General features: G+C 37.6%; 1 protein-coding gene across 3 annotated transcripts in view; it reads right to left on the reverse strand.

Moving 5' to 3' along the window:
• Positions 1-6,050: 6,050 nt before the first annotated feature.
• Kpna4 (karyopherin subunit alpha 4) overlaps positions 6,051-22,040 on the reverse strand; it is a 65,272-nt gene continuing 49,282 nt past the window's right edge. For 2 of the 3 annotated variants that reach the window (XM_059265475.1, XM_059265474.1), the window contains 5 exons: positions 21,647-21,751; positions 14,965-15,036; positions 13,340-13,502; positions 10,627-10,721; positions 6,051-7,995 (listed from right to left, as the gene is read on the reverse strand). In XM_059265475.1, coding sequence (XP_059121458.1) covers positions 7,897-7,995; positions 10,627-10,721; positions 13,340-13,502; positions 14,965-15,036; positions 21,647-21,751 — 534 coding nt within the window. In that variant the 3' untranslated portion in view covers positions 6,051-7,896. Of the gene's footprint in view, positions 7,996-10,626; positions 10,722-12,881; positions 13,031-13,339; positions 13,503-14,964; positions 15,037-21,646; positions 21,752-22,040 lie in introns of those variants that run through there. The other variant, XR_009379814.1, reaches the window with a different exon arrangement.

The raw sequence follows: 22,040 nt of genomic DNA on the forward strand, positions 1-22,040 counted from the left end.
TACCACCCCTACCCCCAGAGATAGGGTCTCATGTAGTTCTGGCTGTCCTGGAACTCACCATGTAGATCAGATTGGTCTCGAACTCAGAGATCTATTTGGTCCTGCTTTCAAAGTGCTGGATTAAAGGCCTGCATAGTCAAAAAAGAAAATAAATTCTGCAAGACATTTCCTATTTTTGATAGTGGGTGCTGAATACACAACCTTGTGCATATTAAGCAATGCTCTATCATTGAAATACAACCATGTTGTGTATTTCCTTTTCTATTTTACAAAAAGCGGAGGGCAGAGGTTGAGTATGACAGAGCACACCTGTAATCCTAGCACTTGGGAGGTGAAGCAAGGTTCTCAACTTGAGACCATTCTGAGTCACAAAGCAAGACCTCGTCTAAGAAAGGCTAGAAAGCCATAGAACGGAAACAGAGAAGCAGTGTCTTTAAGTTGGCTACAGAGGCAGAGGTCAGAGTCAGGTTGATTAATTGTGCATTGCTATCCAGGCAAACTTGTAATTATGTGGTCAATCAGCACTACATCAATCAGTTTCATACTATACCAATTACTCACCTTTATGATTTGGGCTCTTTGTGCAAAATGTATTATAATGGAAAATTATTTCAATAAATGACACTTTAAAAACTGAGTTGTGCCATTAGTTTTAGAACACACAAGGTTGCCTCTGTTTCATAGTATAGAAACTGGTATTTGTAAAATACACAAGGATCCATTTCCATATCCTGTGAATGCCAGACATCCAGACTAGACGTGGAGAAAAGGAAGCAAGCATTCACCTATTGAGAAATAATGTCTCTTTCCTTCCTACAGAAAATCTCCTAGACTTTAGAGGTAATGAGGCAAAATTTAAAAATTCTAAGTTGAAAAGACTTTTAGGTAGCCATGTGAGAAGTTGCATCATTATCACACACGTTTATTGAGTGCCCACAGAATTCAGGGCACGTTCATGGTGTTTACATAGCTTTGCTGATATGCTGACCTTGCCCTTAAGGAGCTTACAATCTAGCGGGAGAAAGACGAGAAAGGCAGGTGTGAAAGCAATGAGTGAACAGACACTACAGACTGGAAAATCACCATCAACATAAAACACATATTGCGAAATGAGAGTTAATGGGGATGGCAAAGATGGTAGATAGCCTTGGCTATCTTCCTGACTTCCTGAAGGACATAGGTTTAGAATAGGCAAGGGACAAGAGTGAAGTAGAAGCCAAGATACAAAGGGTAAGTTCTCCCTTCCTCCTGTACTGGGAGCACAGGACTACCGGGAGAGTGACAATGGGGAGGCAGTTTGCAGTGCTCTTAGCACCTCTAACCACAGTGGATTCTGATGAGAACAAAGCTACTATTTAGACAACAATCTTAAACTGGTTCAAAGGAGAAATAAGTTTTTCTGCACCAGCTCTATTACATATATAATGCTTCAGGTTCAATGTTTAAGACGGCCAGAGATGCCACTATGTTAAAGACCAGCAGGTGGCTATGAAAATACAGATGTGGCAGAACTGCAGGAGTTACCCAGGTGGTGTATCTGCAACCCTGGGAACTACTAGATTTGTTGAGGACTTCACCTGTTCATGACGGCAGCACACTGGCAAATCAGCTGTTTCATGCAGAATTGAACAGAGGTAAAACTCTGAATACTGTAGAAGAGGTTATCTAGTACATCCCATTGATTGTGAGTTAAAGTATGGAAACTTTCTTTTCTTTTTTTTTTGAAAAACTCTTTTTAGTGAAGTTGGAGAGTTAGATAGTATTACTATATCCCCAAACAGTAAAAAGGCAGGCTGAGGATGTAGCTAAGTGGTGTTCAGCATGTTCAATACACATATACCCGAGCATACACACAATAAAAAGGCAGCTGTATACTAATGAGGAAGGGCTTAGAGGGATGGAGAGGGGCATCGAGGGAATTATCTGGAAGGCAAATAACTACAGACTGATTTTTACCACAAAAACATGTAGATTATTAGATATTCCCAGTAGTTGTTCCAAATTAGGAGTAAAAGGAGATTTGAGGATCTTTGGGTAAAATTAGCAACTATAGTCAAAGAGTTCCTAAGTCTTTACCCATTCAGAGGCATTAATGGGTGACAACTTAATCCAACAGTAGTATTTATAGGTGGGGCATTTGAAACATAAGATTAGGCAAGGTCATTAGAGTCTCCATGATGCAATGTTTGTAGGCTAAGATATCAGGCAAAAGGACATATATATTCATATAAGTGCTCCACCTCTTGTCATGTGATGCTCTTGATTACGAGGGGGGCCATCACTAGATGCAGCATGTTCATCTGGACCCAAGGTAAACCTCTTTAAAACTTACCCAGTCTGAGGTATTCAATTATTAAGAGAAAATAAAAACCAGACCAACACAGTTATCCAGATCAGAAGTGAAATACAGTTAGGGAAAATAAGGATACAGGCTTAAAGAGTTATAGAAAAAATATATTTTTTTCTTTTTGGTGTGTGTGTGGAGGGTATGTGGGCACATTCATGGAGGTCAGAGGCCAACTTCTGAGAGTCAGTTTTCTCCTTCTACCAAGTGGGCTACAGGGATCAAACTCAGGTCATCAGGCTTGGTGTTAAGTACCTTTACCCTGGGAACCATCTCCCCAGGCCCAAAATTTCTTTACAAAGATTACAAGTAGACGAACCAACAGTTTGAAAAACTGGGGTAGGCAGCACACTTTGAGATACAGGGGAGCCGAAATCCGTGGAGAAAAGGCAAGCAACAGAGCAGAGAATCAACAAGGACTGCTTCAGCCCCATACTGGGAGGCACTTTCCTGTATACTCAGCTGGTCTCACCAAGCAGAAGCTACTAAACTAATGCCAGAAAAAAGAACAGCTCGACACAGACACCCACAGCAAAATTTCTGTTATTTAAAGGCCCTGCTATTTTTAGGACTATTCAAGTTTAATGGAATTGCTAGGTTAAGTCTCCAGGGGAAAACCTGTTAATTTTATTTTTCCCATGACTAATGCACTATTTAACTAAAAAACAAAAAACTAAAACAAACCAACCAACCAACCCAAGTCCAGCAGACAACTACTTCTGATCACAGTGCTCAACTTTCCAGCATTCTTTATTAAAGAGTTAATGTGTTACACAGGAAAAAGCAGTGGCATGTGCCTATAAGCTCAGACTCTGGAGGCTGAGGCATGAAGATGGCATGAGCAGAGGAAGGAGATGGAGGCCTGTCTCAGCAACATAGTGAGAACCCTTGTTTTTTTTAAAGAAGCTTGTACTAGGGCCACCAATGTGCACTATGATTTAATTTAGACACCTATGCAGCAACATTTATCTATGAATATTCTTTATGAATATTCCTATTCATATGAATATTTCTATACATGTACACACACACACACTCGAGTTCCTCTCTCACACATATATTTGCAGTGCTAGGATTATATCCAAGGATCCTCACATGCCAGGCAAGTGTCATAAAAAAGAAAAGGTTTTAATAATGTGTTATTTAAGAAGCTTAAAATTAACGTGTTCAAATTCTTTAGGCATGGGTTTGCTAGTAAAGTATTTGAATAATACTGAATAGTTGCCTGGATTTTCTAATATTAAATTATTGGGTGACATTTAATAAATCTTGTCAGTAAGTAACCAAGTAAAAAAAGGGTAAGGACACTCAGATATCTAAGCTTCTAACACAGTCAGCAAAAATTTTAAAATCAATTGTACACATTAAAAAGGTCGGACTAAAGCTGAGTGTTTACTTGCATACTTTTTTTTTTTTGCATTGGTTTACAAATTTAAATAGTAACTGAAAACACTGCATGATAGTGGAAGTGAAAATCGAGGCCTTAACCTGGTCCTTAATGTGTGACTCTGGACAAATCCTCTTTTCATAATTCTTACTTTAAGAGGGTTAGGACAGATCATTTTAATTTCGGAACTCCTACAAATTCCAACACCACTACATGCAAATTGCATGTATATGATATATCCTTTGGGGGTAAGCTGAACTAGAGTTTTTGATGGGTTCTTACAGGTAATCTTAACGAAAAACTTAGCTTGTACCGTGCGGGAGTAACCACTACTAAATTATTCCAACCCTGACACTTTGTAGTTTTGTGACATGTAGAACGTACAATGGCCCCCAACACTACCTGGTATATACACTTTGTACAGTATCTTCCTGCTAGAGGGCAGGATCTGTCCATCTAATGGACAATTCCTCTTGGAATGGACCAGAACGCATCAAATGTGAAAGGATTTTGCAACTGTAATAAAGGTACATATTTAGTTTGGTTTAGGCTTTAATCAAAGGCAACTTATCCTGGGGAATGAGGGACCTGACCTTACCAAGCCAGCCCTTTAAAGAGGGCATGGGCCTCCCCTGAGATTCAAAAGTCTCCTGGTAGTCTTGAAGAAGCAAGCAGCCAGGAGCTCTATTGCTACAAGGACAGGATTGTGTCACATGAGCTCTGCACAGAGCAATAGTCCCGCTTCAGATGAAACTGTAGCCTTGTGATGCCCTGAGTAGAGGATCTAGACAAACTTGAATTAGATTCCTGACCCACAGAAACTGAAAAACAAACATATGTCATGCTCTAGGGCAGCAAGCCTGAGGTAATTAGTTATTATCTAAAAGACAAAACTTCACTGATTTCTAACTTTGTGTTGAAGCTGAAACAACAGAGAACTGGAAAGTGTTCCTTAAGTCATACTGATGTTACAACAAACTCAGTCATTTCAGACCTTCAGAGAAAGAGGCAAAAAGTACCTTCACCTACCGAAGTGCAGTCAAGGCAAACCTAAGTAAACTCTTCCAGGTACATTTCAATGATGTGTAGACAGCTTTAAACATAGAAATGCTCTAGGTTTGGCCTAGCGCAATATGGAAAATACCAGTTCCACCATACCACACAATTACTGATGCCTTTCAGAATAATAAAATGATATTTATAGAAATAAAATCGAGACAGGATTTCTGTAGCCCTGGCTGTCCTAGAACTCATTCTTTATACTAGGCTGGTCTCCAGAGATCCCCCACCTGCCTCTGCTGGGATTAAACGGCATGTACCACCATGCCTGGCTATGACGGACAGTACTTTTAAAAGTATATTTTAGACTAGGCTACTCACACGTTTTAATAGAATATTTTTATTTTTGTAGCACTTGAGAAGGGCTTGGTGTCAAAAATGGCAGTTTAGGAACACGAAAATAAGCACATTTAGCTTATCAGACTTATTATTTCCCCCTTATCAGATATAATGGTTTTGTTAAACTTAAATCAATTTCCTAGATCACTGGAGAACTTAAAAAAGCTTTGTTTATATGGGACACATTTTAGATATAGAAAAGCATACCTCAGAATTCTAGAAAAATCAATGTCCCATAGAGATTATAGTTAGAAACAAGTATTTAGACCTTTAGGTAGCCCTTAAGAGATGTGAATATTGTTCCCACACATTTTGTTTTAATTCATGACAATATAGGCCAGGTTGGATTTGAACTTGGTGATTCTCCTGCCTCAGCTTTCTGAGGGCTGGGATTACAGGCATAGGACACCATGCTCAGCTACCTACCAGGATCCTTTGTATGTATACACACACAACTATTCTGTAGGATTGGCCTATTATAAGCTCACTGATTACTGCTTACTAAAGAAACAGTAATTACATAAGGTAGTATATGCTTACCTTCCCAGAATTCACGCTTTCTGTAAAAAATAGGCCTTATATGCAACCTATCATTTTGAAGCCACTGACATGTTGGCTCTGTCAGTATTTAAACTTTAGCTCAAGCTGTTTCTTAAACCTATTGACTTGGTAAAGTAAAGGAAGGTCAAAACCTTAGTGTCAACAGGGAGAAAGTCCAAGTGTAAATGGTGTCAACTGAACAAATTCTGTGGAATGAAATACTAATATGCCCAGAATGAAATTACAGCTTTATGACATGTCCTATGCTGGTTCTAGGAAAAAGGCTTAAGAGAGACAAGAAGCTAACAGAAGCCACTGAGGTATACTCTAACTTAATATTAAATAGAAAAAGAAATCCACACACCACACACACACCCCATGTAAAACATTGCTTTAAGTTTTAATGTTTATTTCCCCAAGACAGCCTAGCCTGTACTCTACTTGGATAAACTTTACAAGCTAGTTTTTTGCTGCTTCTAGTTTTAAACTTTAACCATGTTTTTGATGACAAGGAATGCTGCAAAAATACTCTAGTTCAACAAAGAGTTATGATCACAAAATAATTTTTATCCATTCTACAGTGTTTCAGAATTACCAGTTGATTTTTAAACACAAAGTAGATATAGATGCTAATGGTGGCTAACCTGGTATGTCTCTTATAGCAAACTGTTGTTCATGCAACACTTGTGCTCAAAGGGGAAGGCACAGGATTTCCTACAATGAGCCACCTTATAAAGAGTTCTTTTTGTACAAATTCATTTATGACATATTTAATTTAGTGTGCATAACCTCAAAACTGAGGTATTATTCCAATTTATAAAAACCACTTGCATAACTTTTATGCAAGTTTTAAAATACAAAGTTTTCTCCCTAAAGTGGCTCAAAATAGATTGTTCATGGCTGCCTACATCTAAGATAAAAAGATTCTAAAACAATTAAACAGATTAGGCATATTATTAAAGGTGTTCAAACCATTACTTGATTTGTACATCTACTCAAACCTCTTCATCGGTCTTTATTCAGCAGTACATATGCACCAAATTCCATTGTAGAAGTTTCCATATCATTTTCATAGAAAACAAAGTTTGAAAACAAGTTAACATTTAAACACAGCACGGTATTCTATCACAACTGAAACTTTTCTTTTTTACAGGACTCAACGAAATCTAAAAATGAACTATGCTGTAGATTTACCTCATGCAAAAATCTTTATGTTATCTCTGAAAATGAAAAGAATGGCTTTTAAAGCACATTTTATACTATTATGGCAACTTGTGTACTGCAACACAGTCTATTGTGAGGGAAATTTATGATTTTTTTTCATGCAAAAATCTACACAAATTAGTTTTGATGATATGGAAAGCTTTTCATAGCATCAAACACTCATCTGGTGCAAATGCACAGGGAAACCTTCCTGAAGTTTTCTGACTTGAGAAGCAACTAAAAAAGCCATACTAGGTAAAGTAAATAAAAACTAAATTAAAAAAAGGGGGGCGGGGGGGGGGGGAAGGTAGAGGGAAAATAGAAAACACAGGCTGCAGAGTAAACCAATGTCTGCTGCTAAACCGGTCTTGGTTTTCATGTCCAGTGTACATTAACACTTGTGATCTCACTTTGATGATCTACTAGGTTTGTTATCAGCCCCCTGAAGGCGAATCAAGCTTGCATGCGTCCACATACAGCACCACAACCACACTCTCGTACACAGTCACTCCAGGACTAGGAGTCTGCTTCATGTGTGAAGAGCCCTAGATTTGAAAGATGAACCTGGCTCTCTACCATGGAGCCAGACACATTCATCACTGTCCATTCACACTGCTTCACAGCAAGGCCTGGGCTCACTTTCCTTGACTTATATGGCATCACTTTCATGCTTACAAGGCTTGATGATGACAGCACTTCCCTTCCCTCAATTGATGGAGTAAGTCAATGCTCCTTCTCAGGCGCTGAAGACCTGTGACCTGTAGCCCTTGGACTCTCAACCTAAGTAAGCATTCACGTCAAGCTTTCCTTACACCGCCACTCATTCTCACTCGCACCCACTCGCCACCTTGACCTCATTTGGGCATTTTCTGTGATTCCAAATGAAATCTTCACATTTTCTCTCCCGATTTAATGCAGCAGCAGATCCCATGAGCCAAGCTTGATGGATCAAACCTTTTTATATATATGTGTATATATATATATGTCTCAGTGCTGCATTGTACCTAACTTCCACAATATCTCTCTAAAACTGGAACCCCTCTGTTGGTACATTGGCAGATGAATTGAAACCAAATGTTCCACCTTGAACTGCCTCTGGAACAAGGCTAGGATCTTCATCAATCTGAAGGAGAAGAGGAAAAAACAATGTGATGAATAGCTTTAAGATGTACAAAAACTGAATTACAGTAATACTCCTATTACCCTCTAAAAATGTAGACCATATTATCTAAGTGATGAGTGCCTGCCAGCAATGTACTACCATCCTTTAGAAAGCTGAAACATTTTGTAGGGACTTTTCCTTAAGGGATAAGAAGAAACAAGGATAGTCACGAGAGAAACCTTATGGACCAGTAACCTGGAAATGACCTCAGATTGCAAACTGAGAGGGCAAACAGTGGCTGTAATTACTGTAATTTCTCTCATACTTAGGAAAGCAAAGGCACTGGCGTTAAGTTAAAAAAGAAAAGAAAAGGTTTCAGGCATGGTGGCGCGGTCTGTGACCTTAGCACTTGGGAAGGAAGGAAGGCAGACGGACTACTGTCTACCTATCCACTTTTTGCTTCATCTACAAAGCAAGTTCTGGGTCAGCCAGTGCCACACAGTAAGAAAGACTCTGTGTCTCAAAAACCAGAACCAAGAACCTCAAACAAATAAACATATATCACCAGAAAGTAAATGTTCTAATTATACTTTTGGAATCTATAAGCTGTGCTATTCCTAATTACAATTGGGACTTCCAAACTTTCAATTTTAAGACACAATTAGCTGGCGGTGGTGATGCATGCCCTTAATCCCAGCACTCAGAAGGCAGAGGTAGGTGGATCTCTGAGAGTCTAAGTCCAGCCTAGTCCACACTAAGAGACCCTACCTAGAAAAAAAAGACACGATTAAAGCTATCTATCCTTAAGGATATATTCCTATACTCCTTAAGGTGTATGCTTTGCCTGGATATTTTTTTTTTTTTTTGGTTTGGTTGGTTTTTTGTTTTTTCGAGACAAAGTTTCTCTATGTAGCTTTAGAACCTATACTGGAACTCACTCTGTAGACCAGGCTGGCCTCCAACTCACAGAGAGCCACCTGCCTCTGCCTCTCGAGTGCTGGGATTAAAGGTGTGCTTTGTCTCGATTTTATTTCTGATGTATTTAACTGCATGTTTAAACAGGATTTAGTGTGGACATTTTTTTTTTTTCTATTTGTTTAGATTATCACATGAGTACTAGGAATCAAACCCGGGTCTGCTATAAGAGGAACAAGCGCTCGTAACTGCTGAGTGAACCCTCCAGCCTATTCTTCTGTACTTGTATTTATGTATTTACTTCTTTGTCTGTTGTGTGTGTGGTGGTGGGGGCATTTCCAGAGAGTACACACGGGGAGGTCAGAGGACAGCTGTGAGAGTTAGTGTGGCCTATGCTTTTCTTTTTCTAATACTTTACTCTTTTTGGAAATGTGGTATGAAAACTTAGTTTTTGTTAAACAAACAAACAAATAAACAACCCCCCAAAACACCTTATGTTAAGTGTATGGGTATTTTGCCTGACTGTATGTCTGTGAACCACACGTGTGCTTGGCATGGAGGCCAGAAGTGGGTGTCAGATTCCCCGGAACTAGAGTTACAGATGGTTGTGAGCCACTAAGTGGAAGCTGGGAATTGAACCTGAGTTCTCTGGAAGAGGAGCCAGTACTCGTTAAGCCTGAGCCATCTCTCCAGCCCTGAAACTTATTTCTTGAGAAACTGAGAAAATAATTTGTATAGGGTTGACAGTGGTACATGCCTTAGAATCTGAGCACTTGGAAGGCTAAGTAGGAAGACTGCATGAAGTTCAAAGACAGCCAGGCATAAACAGCAAAACATTTTCTAACAAACCCCAAACAAACAAACAACCCTTTAATTTCAACTATTATTTAGTGGCTCTCTGACTAAATATATTTGTGTACCACTCCATATATTGCATAATACCTTATATTTTGATGGTTTACTATGCTCATCTTGTCTCTTTATCTCATTTGTTTTTAACCACCAATAAAAAATGACATTTGAAAATATGGACTAACTAACTAAGTCATAAAGGGTTTATTGCAGGTTATACTAGTATTACTGGTTTTTTTGTTTGTTTTTTTTTAATTTTTTGAGACATGTCTCCCATAGCCCAGGATGGCCTCGAATTCACTGTGAGGCCACAGACAGCCTCCGACCTCCTGGGCTCTCTTCTGCGTTAGCCTCCAGCAGTGGACGATAGCGGAGTGCCACTGCTTCTTGTTTTGTTTACAGACATGCTATTACCAACTTCGAAGTATGAGAACTGTAGCCGGGCGGTGGTGGTGCACGCCTTTAATCCCAGCACTTGGGAGGCAGAGGCAGGAGGATCTCTGTGAATTTGAGGCCATCCCGGTCTACAGAGCAAGTTCTAGGATAGCCGGAGCTATGGAGAAAGCCTGACTCAAAAAAAAAAAAAAAAAGAAAAAGAAAACAAACAACCATAACAAAAAAAAAAAAATAAATAAGAGAACTAGAAAGAAATCAGCTTATCCAGCGTAACAAAATTTCTTATGTTTTTGTTACTGAGTTAATGTCTTAAAGGGATTTAAAAACACTAAAATTTGTTTTCAAAGAAAGTGACATTACTGTCACAGCTATGTTAATTCTATTGCAAAAAATTATACATATGTATATATCTTAGTTACTATACTCTTTCATCCAGACTTGCTTAGCATATAAAACTAAGAAAACTATAAACATTTTAAGTATAAGTACATCATCTGAAGAGAAGAACTGGTCAATGATCTCATAGGCCAATTTGTAGATGTCTTCATTTTCATGATTCTGAAGTTGTTCAATTTTCTCCAGTCCTGCAAGAAATTTTATGACGTGAACAATGCTAATTAATGTGCTAGAAGTTACAATAACCTTGAAACACATAATGCAGTCTTCAGACTGTAAAACTGCTGAGTTATCTTTGGGGTCTACTGCACTGGTGAGTCCTAACTGAGATTTCATATACAAAGACAGAATATATTTACCTTAAAAAGACTAACAATCTGAGCAACAGCATGCAAATGTGTAAATTAATACTGTGACATCTATTAAGTAAACTATAGACCAATGTTCACAACAATAGTATAAAATTATTTTTGATTATTAAACATATACAAGCACATCTTCCCCTTTCTAGCATCTGCCCAGCCTTTTTTGAGTCAATATGCATGAAAAAGAAACAGAATATCTCGGCAATAAGTATGACAAGTCTGTGACACTCACTCAAACAATCAAGTCAAGCACAGTATGTGGGGGAAGGAGAACCAAACCTTAGTGTGCTTATTAAATCACAGGCAGGACACTAAAAAGTGCACATCCACTAAACTTACTGCTATGCTCTACAGACTGCTGAAAAGAAGTTACTTCTCCTCATCAAGTACTCCTCTACTCATTCCTTGGATAGAGGAAGTTATCTTGAGAGCTCGTCACAACTCACTCTCCTCTTTGTGTTTTTCCTTAAAAACTTCTCAAACTATATGAAACACAATCACTACTTGCCTCCCTCATTTCAACTTTTCATCTGCAATTCTTCCTCAATAATCAACAACATCTCGGGATCTGAACACTTGCGTCCCTTCCCCTAGATCTAATCTTGAACACCTCACACAGTCACTGTGGAGTCCTGTCGTCCTTCCCTTTGTCTACATTATTACTGCCTTCACTTCCTGTAGCCCATCCACTATGTACTTTGCTAACTGGTTTCTCTGCCTCCTGTCTCCAAAGGCCCCATGTGCCAGCCAGCCATCTGAACATACCCACTTGGATAAAATGTACCAAGGGCTTGTCATTCTTTATGGAAGAACCCACTGAAATTTACAAAACACTGACTCCTTACCACCACCAGTAAGGCAAGTAATGCTCAAAGGTCTTTTATATAAAATTGTCTTACTCGTCGGGCAGTGGTGGCGCACGCCTTTAATCCCAGCACTTGGGAGGCAGAGCCAGGTGGATCTCTGTGAGTTCGAGGCCAGCCTGGTCTACAGAGCGAGATCAGGACAGGCACCAAAACTACACGGAGAAACCCTGTCTCAAAAAAAAACAAAACAAAACAAAAATAAATAATTTTACTCATTAAAATGTTTATATGGTAAAAAAAAAAATCAAGTGATAAAATAATTTCCTTATCAGTTTTCCTAACTACTTTTCTAACCGCATTATTCCCTATGTGCTCTCCCCACTTTGATGGTTACTACACTATTTTACATGACTATCTGTCATGTTAATAATTTTCATCTATCGCATTAGTAAAACAGTATGAACTCAGTATCTGTTTTAATTTCTTCTTCATTGTGTTTTCCGGGTGGGGAGACAACACACTGAGGACTGAGCACAGTAGTTCAAGCCTATTAGTAAGCGCTTACAGAGCTATATGCCAGCTAATGTCCATTTCTTACTGCATTAGTTTTCCAGTCTCAAGACTTCCCACTGAACTTTTTTTTTTTTTTTTTTTTTTTTTGGTTTTTCGAGACAGGGTTTCTCTGTGTAGCTTTGCGCCTTTCCTGGGACTCACTTGGTAGCCCAGGCTGGCCTCGAACTCACAGAGATCCGCCTGGCTCTGCCTCCCGAGTGCTGGGATTAAAGGCGTGCGCCACCACCGCCCGGCCCCACTGAACTTTTATAGGTTCTTCTACTCTTTCATTCACATTCCAACTTGAATCCAAACTTACACTTATTCAGGTTGATATTCACATTTTGTTCCACAGCCACAGCCGGCACTCAGTTTTTTGCCTAGATGTTAACTTTAAGAATTAGAAAGTATTGTATTGTTCACATCCTAGGCGGCTATGGTCCAAAGCCAGATTTGGTGATTATTGTCCTGCAGAATAAAGTATTTGCTTTTGGACAAAGCTCTTGACTTCCTGGGGTCTGGTCACTGGCTGTTTCTCGAGCTTCAACTCAGGCCAGTTGCCATCTCATACTCTGTGATTCAGCAATACTGAATTATCTATAATTTGCTGAATGCTATTTCTCACCTCAGACTTTGCTCATGTTGTATCTCTGCCTGGAACACCTTTCATCCCTTTTTACTTTATTAATCCTTATTCATCTCTCACAATCCAGCTCAGGTGTCATTTCCTGCTTCTTCCAGGATGGATTAGGTATCCCATTTTGTTGTACATTTCTATTAGGGTAATTAGCACATTAAATCAGTTCGTATTTCTTTTTAAGTCTAAACTACATGCCTTGAGGGGCTGTTTTGTTTATCACTGTCTTCCTACTACCTTAGCAGGTGCCTTCACTATATGGCAACAATTCAGTTACCTAAGAATATACAGAAGGTTAAACAGGGCTGTACATATAGAAGATAGTATACTTTATTGTTACTTGACTATATACGACAGAAAAAGACAGAAGTGCTATATTACTCAGAAAATCAAGGTAGTTACAAAAAGGAATATTAAATGTATATAACACTTCAGAGTAAACTTACCACCACATTCTTCTATGAGATTGGCTATGGTTTCCGCTTCATCTTCAGCCATTTTTAATATATTACTTAGTCCATCAAGTACTACTTGCACAACTTGTGCATCTTTTACAGTCAGCAAATTGCAAAAAGGTGGAATAACATTTTGTTGAATAAGGTAGGCCACCTGAAAAATAAGGGTACTATGAAATGATAAAATAAAGGCCAACTGTTTTTTTTTTTTTTTAACTAAAATAATGTTTACTTCCAAACTCTGAGTATGAAAACATGAACTCATCTCTCCCATGTTAGTTAGATTACATTAATCAAATAACTTCTTTTTAATGCAGCAAGTATATTTTTCTACAATTTACTGGGAAGGGGATGGCTAAAGTGAAAACAGGGAAGACTCAACTTCATATTATACAATATTCTTTTTCTGTAAAAAGTTACTTTCACCCAAGATCCTTTGCCTCTTAAGAAATTATTAAATCAGCCAAGAGGATGACTGATATTTTTTAAATACTAGATTGTTTTAGTAACAGTATCTACTGGCTCCATGCTGTAGTGTTTTAGCATTCTGAAACGAGATGAGAGGCTATTTTTCAATGCAACAGAGGAAGACATCGGGGTACTAATTTATCACACTACTCTTTAAACCCCTGGGACAAGGTCCTCATTAAACTTGGCGCTCAACCTTTTTCACTGAAGCTGGAAGATCCTCCTGTCCACAGTGCTGGTCTTACAGGTGTAAGCAGCAATACCTGGCTTTTTCCATGAGTACTGGGGTCTGAAATCAGGCCCTCATGCTGTGTAGCAAGTGTTCTTACCTACAGAGCTATCTCCCCAGCCCCCACGTTTGCATTTAAACTCCTTATTTCCCCTTCTGACCCGTTTTATGGACTACTCTGAGACCTTTAGGGCCAGTGCTGCTTCCCACATGTGCACAGTGCTAATCAATTGCCACTGACATCACCCTGTGGTTGTCTCCTTACATTTATACCTTTGCCCCGCACATTCTTCATCCTGCTTCCTACCTAGTCCCAGCTACGGTGACTGAGTTTCATTTCTCCTTTGTTTTTCTGCTAGTGAATTAGTTTGCAGTTACTCATTTTTTAAGGAGAATCTCTAATGTGATTTCTTTCTGCCATATTAATTTTAAGTCTGTTATTTCTCAATACTATTTTTTTCTTTTTATAAAAACCCTCACTGTAGGTATCTTGATCTTACTCTAGATTAAAAAATTCTTGTGTCGAGTCTAGGAATTTGATTTAGTGGGTAACACTCTGTCTGGCATTCATAAAGCTCTAGGTTCTGCGCTCAGCACTGGAGCCACTAGAAAACACGTCTTTCCTAAGAAATATGAGTACAGGAAGTTAAGGAGATACTCTTACGTATATATTTTTTAAAAAAATCGCAGAACAGAGTTTGGAGGTGTATCCCAGTTGTAGGGTACAGGCTTAGCATATGGACCTAATCTTGGGCAAATGTGACACATAATACAGAGCTCATACATAACCTAAAACCAAAACCAATCCAAAAATACAGTATTCTATTATTTCTAATAATGATTCACTTAAATATAAAGATATAATTACCTATACTGTTATTTTTACTGGTTTTGAGAAATAATTAAAAGTTCAACTTACTTGGTCTTTCCTTCCACTAATTGTTAAGTTACTTATGGCCCAAGCAGCTTCTTTCTGTGTGCCAAAATCTCCCTTAAAAACAAAACAAAGTAAAAATAGAATACCGTGTAAATTTGAAAAGATATTTTCTAAAATGATTTCCAGTTGTTTATTTTCAAGTTTCTCTGGAGGTATGTTTATACACATGTAATTTTTATTTACTGATGAAAAAGTAATTACTTGAACCATAACCAATCTATTCTGAAGAAATAAAAATTACTTTCTGGGTGGGGGGATGACAATATTACTGTTCAAAAAGCAGAGTAAATGAAAGCCAAATGCAATTTCATTAAAAAAAAAATACAAACTGAAAACATTTAAAAAGACACATGTAGAATTCAGTAATCTTATCTTTGAGATTTTACCAGAAAAATAATTTAATAATATACATCTTCCTACATATGACTATAGCATAGTAGCTGAGCTACTTTTTAGTAGACTCAGTTAACATTTTCAGCAGGTATATAATTAATACAGTAAATTTTCAAAATGAAATAATAATCTGTTATTAAAAATCAAGACTAGAAGCCTGGAAAGAATGTTAAGAAAAAAATATTCATAAATAAGAGAAAGATAATGGTACAAATGGGTACAATCTTGCAGAGGAGAAAGGGAATTATGCAGCAACATTTTCTTATTTACCCAGTTATGTTAAATATAACCTAGGAAAAACAGGGTCTCCACAGCTAGCCCAGGCCAGCCTTAAACTCCATATTGTACTGTGTCTGCATTTAGAGTACCGGGATGATGCCACCATGACTCACAAACTATTCTTTAAAATACCAACTAATTTTAACAGTGAAACTCAGAAACAACTTAAATGTCATCAATAACAGATTGATTAAATGCCCAATCAACAGGCTAGGTGAATGGAGTAAGAAAACAAAATCTCTCATTCTGTTGTCTACACAAAACTTAGCTCTAAAGATAGATACTACCCTAAAATGAGAGGATGGAAAAAAGTATTTCAAGCAAATGGTGTTAGGAAACAAGCAGGTGTCGCCACCCTAATATCTGACAAAACAGATTTAAGACTAAAACTAATCAGAAGAGACAAAGAGGGTACTTTCATTGTAATCAAGGGAACAACCACCAACATGACATTACTGTCCTAAACATATACGCATCACAGAAAGCACACTACTGGAATTAAAGAAACAGATTAACACTAACCTAATAATACTAGTAAGTATTTTCTAGTATTATAGATTTCTTCCCACTTTCTCTACTAGATATGACATCTGAATAAAAAATGAACAAGAAGAACTTTAGAATTAAATGTCACTGTACATCAAATGGACCTAACATATCTACAGAATATTCCACTCAAACACCAATGAATAATTCTACTCAGCAGCCTACAGAAGCTTCTCTAAAACAGACCATACCCACAGACACAAAACAAATGTAAACCAATTCAGAAAAATTGAAATAAATTCCATATTATCATATCTGAGCATTATGAAATAAAATGAAAGCTGCAGCAAACAAATCTCTAGTAAATGCATAAATGCATAGAGACTAAACAATTCATCACTGAATGGGTTAAAGAAGAAATAAATAAAAAATTCCTGGAACCAAATGAAAACACAACTAAACTTCTGCAACACATTAAAAGCAGCTCTAAGAGAGAAATCTAAAGCTCTAAGTTTCTACACTGAAAAATCAGAAAGAGCATAAATAAATGGCTTCATGGTACAACTCAAATATTTGGAAAAACAAGAACAAACCACAATCTAATAGATAACAAGAAATAATTTGTAAAAAAATCAAAGCAAGATTTAATGAAACAGAAACAAACAAACAAACAAACAAAAACAATGCAAGGAATCAACGAGCAAGAACTGGTTCTCTGAGAAGACAAACAAGATCGACAGACCCTTAGTCCAACCAACGAAGAGATGACCAGAATTCGCCGGGCAGTGGTGGTACACACCTTGACGCAGAGGCAGGTAGATCTCTGTGAGTTTGAAGCCAGCCTGGTCTACAAGGTGAGTTCCAGGACAGGCAGGCCTGTTCCACAGAGAAACTCTGTCTCGAAAAAAAAAAAAAAACCCTGAGCCCAAATGGATCCAGAGAAATATACCAGAGTTTCAAAAGATGATTGACAACCAATATTCCTTAAATTATTTTAAAAAAAGAAAAAGAAACAGAAGGAGCAGTCTCAAGCTCATTTTATGAAGCCAGGATTACTCTAATACCAAACCCAGGTAAAGCCATAACAACAACAACAAAACATTACAGACCAATTTCCCGATGAATACAGACTCAAAAATTCCCACTAAAATACTAGCAAACCAAATACAGGCAAATATCAAGATCATCCACCACAATCAAAGTTGCTTTATTCTGCAAATAAATGCAGGATGAGTTAATAAATATAATAAATCATATAAATAAAGACAAAATCACATGATCATCTTACTATATGGAGAAAAACCTTTGACAATACCCAACATGCTTTGTGATGATAAAAGCCACAGAGGGAGCAGACTGGAGGGAACAGACTTGAATCGAACAAAGACTATACAGGACAAAGCCATAGCCAACATTACCCTAAATGGAGCAAATCTTGAGGCAATCTCATTAAGACAAGGAATGGGACAGGTCTGTCCATTATCCTCCCCTCAGCCTCTGCTTTTCAATATAGCACTTGAAGTCCTAGCTGGACCAATAAAGCAAGAGAAGGAAATTAAAGATATAAAAAGAAGAAAAAAAGTCAAATTTCTGTATTTGCAGAAAAGTTGATATTATACATAAGAGATTCTCAAAATTCTACCAGGAAACTTCTAGAAACAATGAACAATTTCAGCAAAGTGGCAGAAAACAAAACCAACTTAGAAAAGCAGCCTTTCTATACCCCACCAACAATCAGGCTAAGTAAAGCTCATGGACACAATCCCATTTATAATAGCCTCAAAGACAATAAAATGTTGTGAAAAAAATCTAACCAAGAAACTCTGTTTCAAAAAAAAACCAACAAACAACAAATAAACTCAAAACTAACCCAAAGAGGTGAAAGACCTCTACAAAAAAAAATTTGAGAAAGACACTAGAAAAGGGAAAGACATTCCACATTCATAGACTGGTAGCATATTGTGAAAATAACCATCCCACCAAAAGCAATTTACAGACTCAATCCAATCCAATAAAAATACTTAGAATATTCTTCACAATTAGGAAAGAAAATCCTAAAATCTATGGAACCATAATAGATCCCAGACAGCCAAAGCAAAACAGAGCAAAAGGAACAATATTTGATGGCTCGCTATTCCAGACTCCAAGATATATTATACGTCTATAGGAATAAAAACAACACGGAACCAGCACAAAACAGACATGTGAATCAATGGAATCAAAGAGAAGACTCACCTAATGAGCACACATAATTATAGGCATTTGATATTTGACAAAGATGCTAAAAACATACACTGAAGAAAAGATAGCATCTTCAACAAATGGTGCTGGGAAAACTAGGTGTCTACATGCTGCAGAATGTAATTAGACCCATAGCTATCACCCTGCACAAAAATTAATTCTAAGTGGATCAAAGACTTCAATTTGCAACCTGAAATGCTAGAACTGCTAGAAGAAAATATATGCAGTTATCCTACAAAATATAGGTGTAGAAAAGGAACTTCTGAATAGGATTCCATTTGCTCAGGAATTCACGCCAACAATTGACAAGTGGGACCTCATAAAACTACAAAGCTTCTGTACAGCAAAGGAAACAAACAAACAAAGAAGCCCACTTTTGCCAGCAATACATCTGAGTATTAACATTCAGAATAAGCAAAGAACTAAAACAAAACACTCCAAACAAACAAAAACCCAGCAAACAAACAACTAAGTCTAGAAAACAAATGTCCTAATTACAAACAGGTAGGGATCTGAACAGAGTTCCTAATAGAAGAAATGAAAGTGGCCATGAAATATCTCAAAATATATTCATTATCTTTAGCAATTAGGGAAATGCAAGTTAAAATAACTTTAAGATTTCATCTCAGCCCAGTCAGAATGGTTAAGAACAACAAAACAATTGACAACAAATGCTTGTGAGAATTTGGGAAAACGGAATCCTCATTCATTGATAGAAATGCAAACTAGTGCAGCCACTCTGGAAATGACTGGTACAGATAACCCTCAAAAAGCTAAAGATAAATCCACCATGTCGCCCAGGTATTAACACTTGTTACCATATGCCCAAAGAACTTGACTTCCTACTCCACAGATACTTGCTCCACAATGTTCACTGATGCCCTCTTCACAATACCAAGGAAATGGAAACAACCTAACTATACTTCAACAGATGAATGGATAATGAAATGTGGTATATATACACTATTGAATTCTATTCAACTGTTAAGAAAAATGAAATCATGAACTTAGCAGGTAAATGGATGAAACTAGAAAATATGATATTGAGTGAGGTAACCTAGACCCAGAGAGACAAAAGCTGTATGTTCTCTTTCATCTGCAGTTCCTACCTTAAAATCCTCAGATGTGAGTACATAACATGGAGTAACCAGGAATTATAAAAGGATGAGAAGAGAATAACAGGCTACAGGTGATATGAAAGGGGAAATGGGAAAATGGGGAGGAAGGACTTCAGTACAGAAGGAGAAGGAGTGCTGGAGTAAGGACAAATAACACCACAGTAGTTTAATAAAGCCCCAAGGAGTCACATTATTTTAGATTTATTTAAAATTATATTTGACACATCTATCCATCCATGTATCTAGACTTATCTAAATATACACATACATATATAGCTTAACTGAAGTTATAGCTCTTGGGCCAACAATGCTCACAGAAAGATCCATAGACTATCTAGCAAAACCCCAATACTTGGCATGAGAAACCTGTCTGAGTTGTTGGTCAGTGGGGTTCAAGAGACGCCTAAACGATATAGGCTATTGATGTTACCCTTGGTTGCTTCTCAATGGTTAAAGACAACTCACTATTTTTGATGACACTTTACACTTAGGACACAAGACTAGGAAGTTTCAAGCTGGATCTACCTGAACGTTTCCTTCCCTATGGTTTAGCTTCCATAGTACTTTGGAAAGCTTCCAAGAGAGGGAAGCAATCAACAGTCCTATCCAGCCACATGATACGTATGAGCCATAATAACCTCTAAATGTGCAAAAATGGTACTTATATGTTGGCAGTAACCAGCAGCTATCTAACTAGACCTAAGACTTGCTAACGGAAGGAAATCATGCTTGGTACTACAAACCTAGCCAACTATCCAGGACTAGTGAGGTGATGGATCTTAGAAGAGAACTTACTATTCCCACTTTACTAGACCAGTACAATCTTAATTACATTCTCAAACCTATTCTTCTCACCCCTCATCAAAGAAGCCTCTCTTCACAGCAAATGGAGTGCATCTCAGAAAACCACAACTAGTCATAACTCAGAGATCAATAGATCATGAGGTGCCTAGCTCCAACAGATACATCTATAACACAACCCCTGCCCTATGGTTCAAGGAACATTATGGAAGTTAGGGTTAGAAAGACTATAAGAACTGGACAACCAGAAAGTCTGCTGTGAGATTATGTCTCCTAGATATGACAGGGAAGCTATAACCATGAAACCTGAATACTATGGTAGCCTGAATACAACCTAAATAATATCTGTATCAAGTTATATTAATGCCAAAGGTTGACATCTCATGGGGTCCTGCCCCCAGACAAAGAATTATAGGCAACTAATGACTGCTGAGAGTTAGCCAATACAAAATGGTCAGCTATGAAATTATATATACACAAGCAACCAAAACGGATTCAGCATTCTGTAATTATTTATGCATTTATACATGTAACAATAATAAAGAGGCTATCAATTTGTGATAGCATAGGGGGCACAGGAGGAATTGGAGAGGACACAGAAGGCTGGAGGGAGGAAAGGGGGAAAATGATATAATATTTTAATTTAAGAAAAAGAAAAGAAAAAGAAAAGTTGAAGAACTGTGGGCAAGACACAAAGAATGGGAAAATTAGAAAGTCACCATTTTGTCACTCTTTAATTAAATAAGGAATCTAAGCAATAATCAATGACTATCTGAAAACAAAAGAGTCTTCTCTCCAAATCTTAGTGAGTGTAAGGAATGATACGGTACACAATAGTACACTCTGGCCACTGGATTTTGGGCAAGTGATTTGCTCATGCAATAGTTTCATCTCTCAAGTGGAGATGACCTTTGTGTTGGACAATCTATGGGGAGGAGGCTTTCTTTCCTTCCTCCGTCTGGGTCCCAGGGACAGAACTCAGGACTCCAGGCTCACCGGCAGTTACCTTTACCTATTGAGCTATCTTGCTAGTTCAGCTTGTCATGTTAAAAGAGCAATAGTTACAAAATGCTTAGGACAATACGATAGCATTGATTATTGGTAATAATACCACTTTTTAAAAGTTAATTCCAAAGCAATGGCTATCTTAGGCAAGTAATGACAAAGAAGGGCCAGGGGTTTTCAAAAAGAAACACTTGTTCTGTATAATATTATTGGGTTCAAAAGTTTTAGTATCAGTCATATTTTACAGCAGTATTCATTCACACCACTGTATAATGTTTTGTTAAACAGAAAAGTATTTATCACATGATGCTGCCTTACTCAGGTACATATGATTTTCTTACCTTATCCAAAAGGTGTATTATCATTGGTACAAGATTGGCATCAATTACTGCCTGAACCTGCTGCTGATTTCCTGCGGTAATGTTGGAGAGGAACCACACTGCTTCCTGTGGAACAAGATGCTTTCAATATTTCTCACTAAAAAATGAAAACTGTGTCTGAACTATGAAAAAGTATTCACTGGCTAGTGTCCCAATTATTTTATTACCAAATGAGTTCTATAACAAAAATCTTAGAGATTTCAATTCTACTACCCCTTTTCTGTTTAAGGAAAAAAAAATCTTTATTTGATTAAAAACTGTTATATATATATATATATATATTTTTTTTTTTTTTAAGAAAAGGTCTCATTGTGTAGCCCTGGCTGACCTGGAACTCCTAGAGATCTACCTGCCT

Source organism: Peromyscus eremicus, chromosome 6 (genome assembly GCF_949786415.1).
Source record: "Peromyscus eremicus chromosome 6, PerEre_H2_v1, whole genome shotgun sequence".
Taxonomy (NCBI): domain Eukaryota; kingdom Metazoa; phylum Chordata; class Mammalia; order Rodentia; family Cricetidae; genus Peromyscus; species Peromyscus eremicus.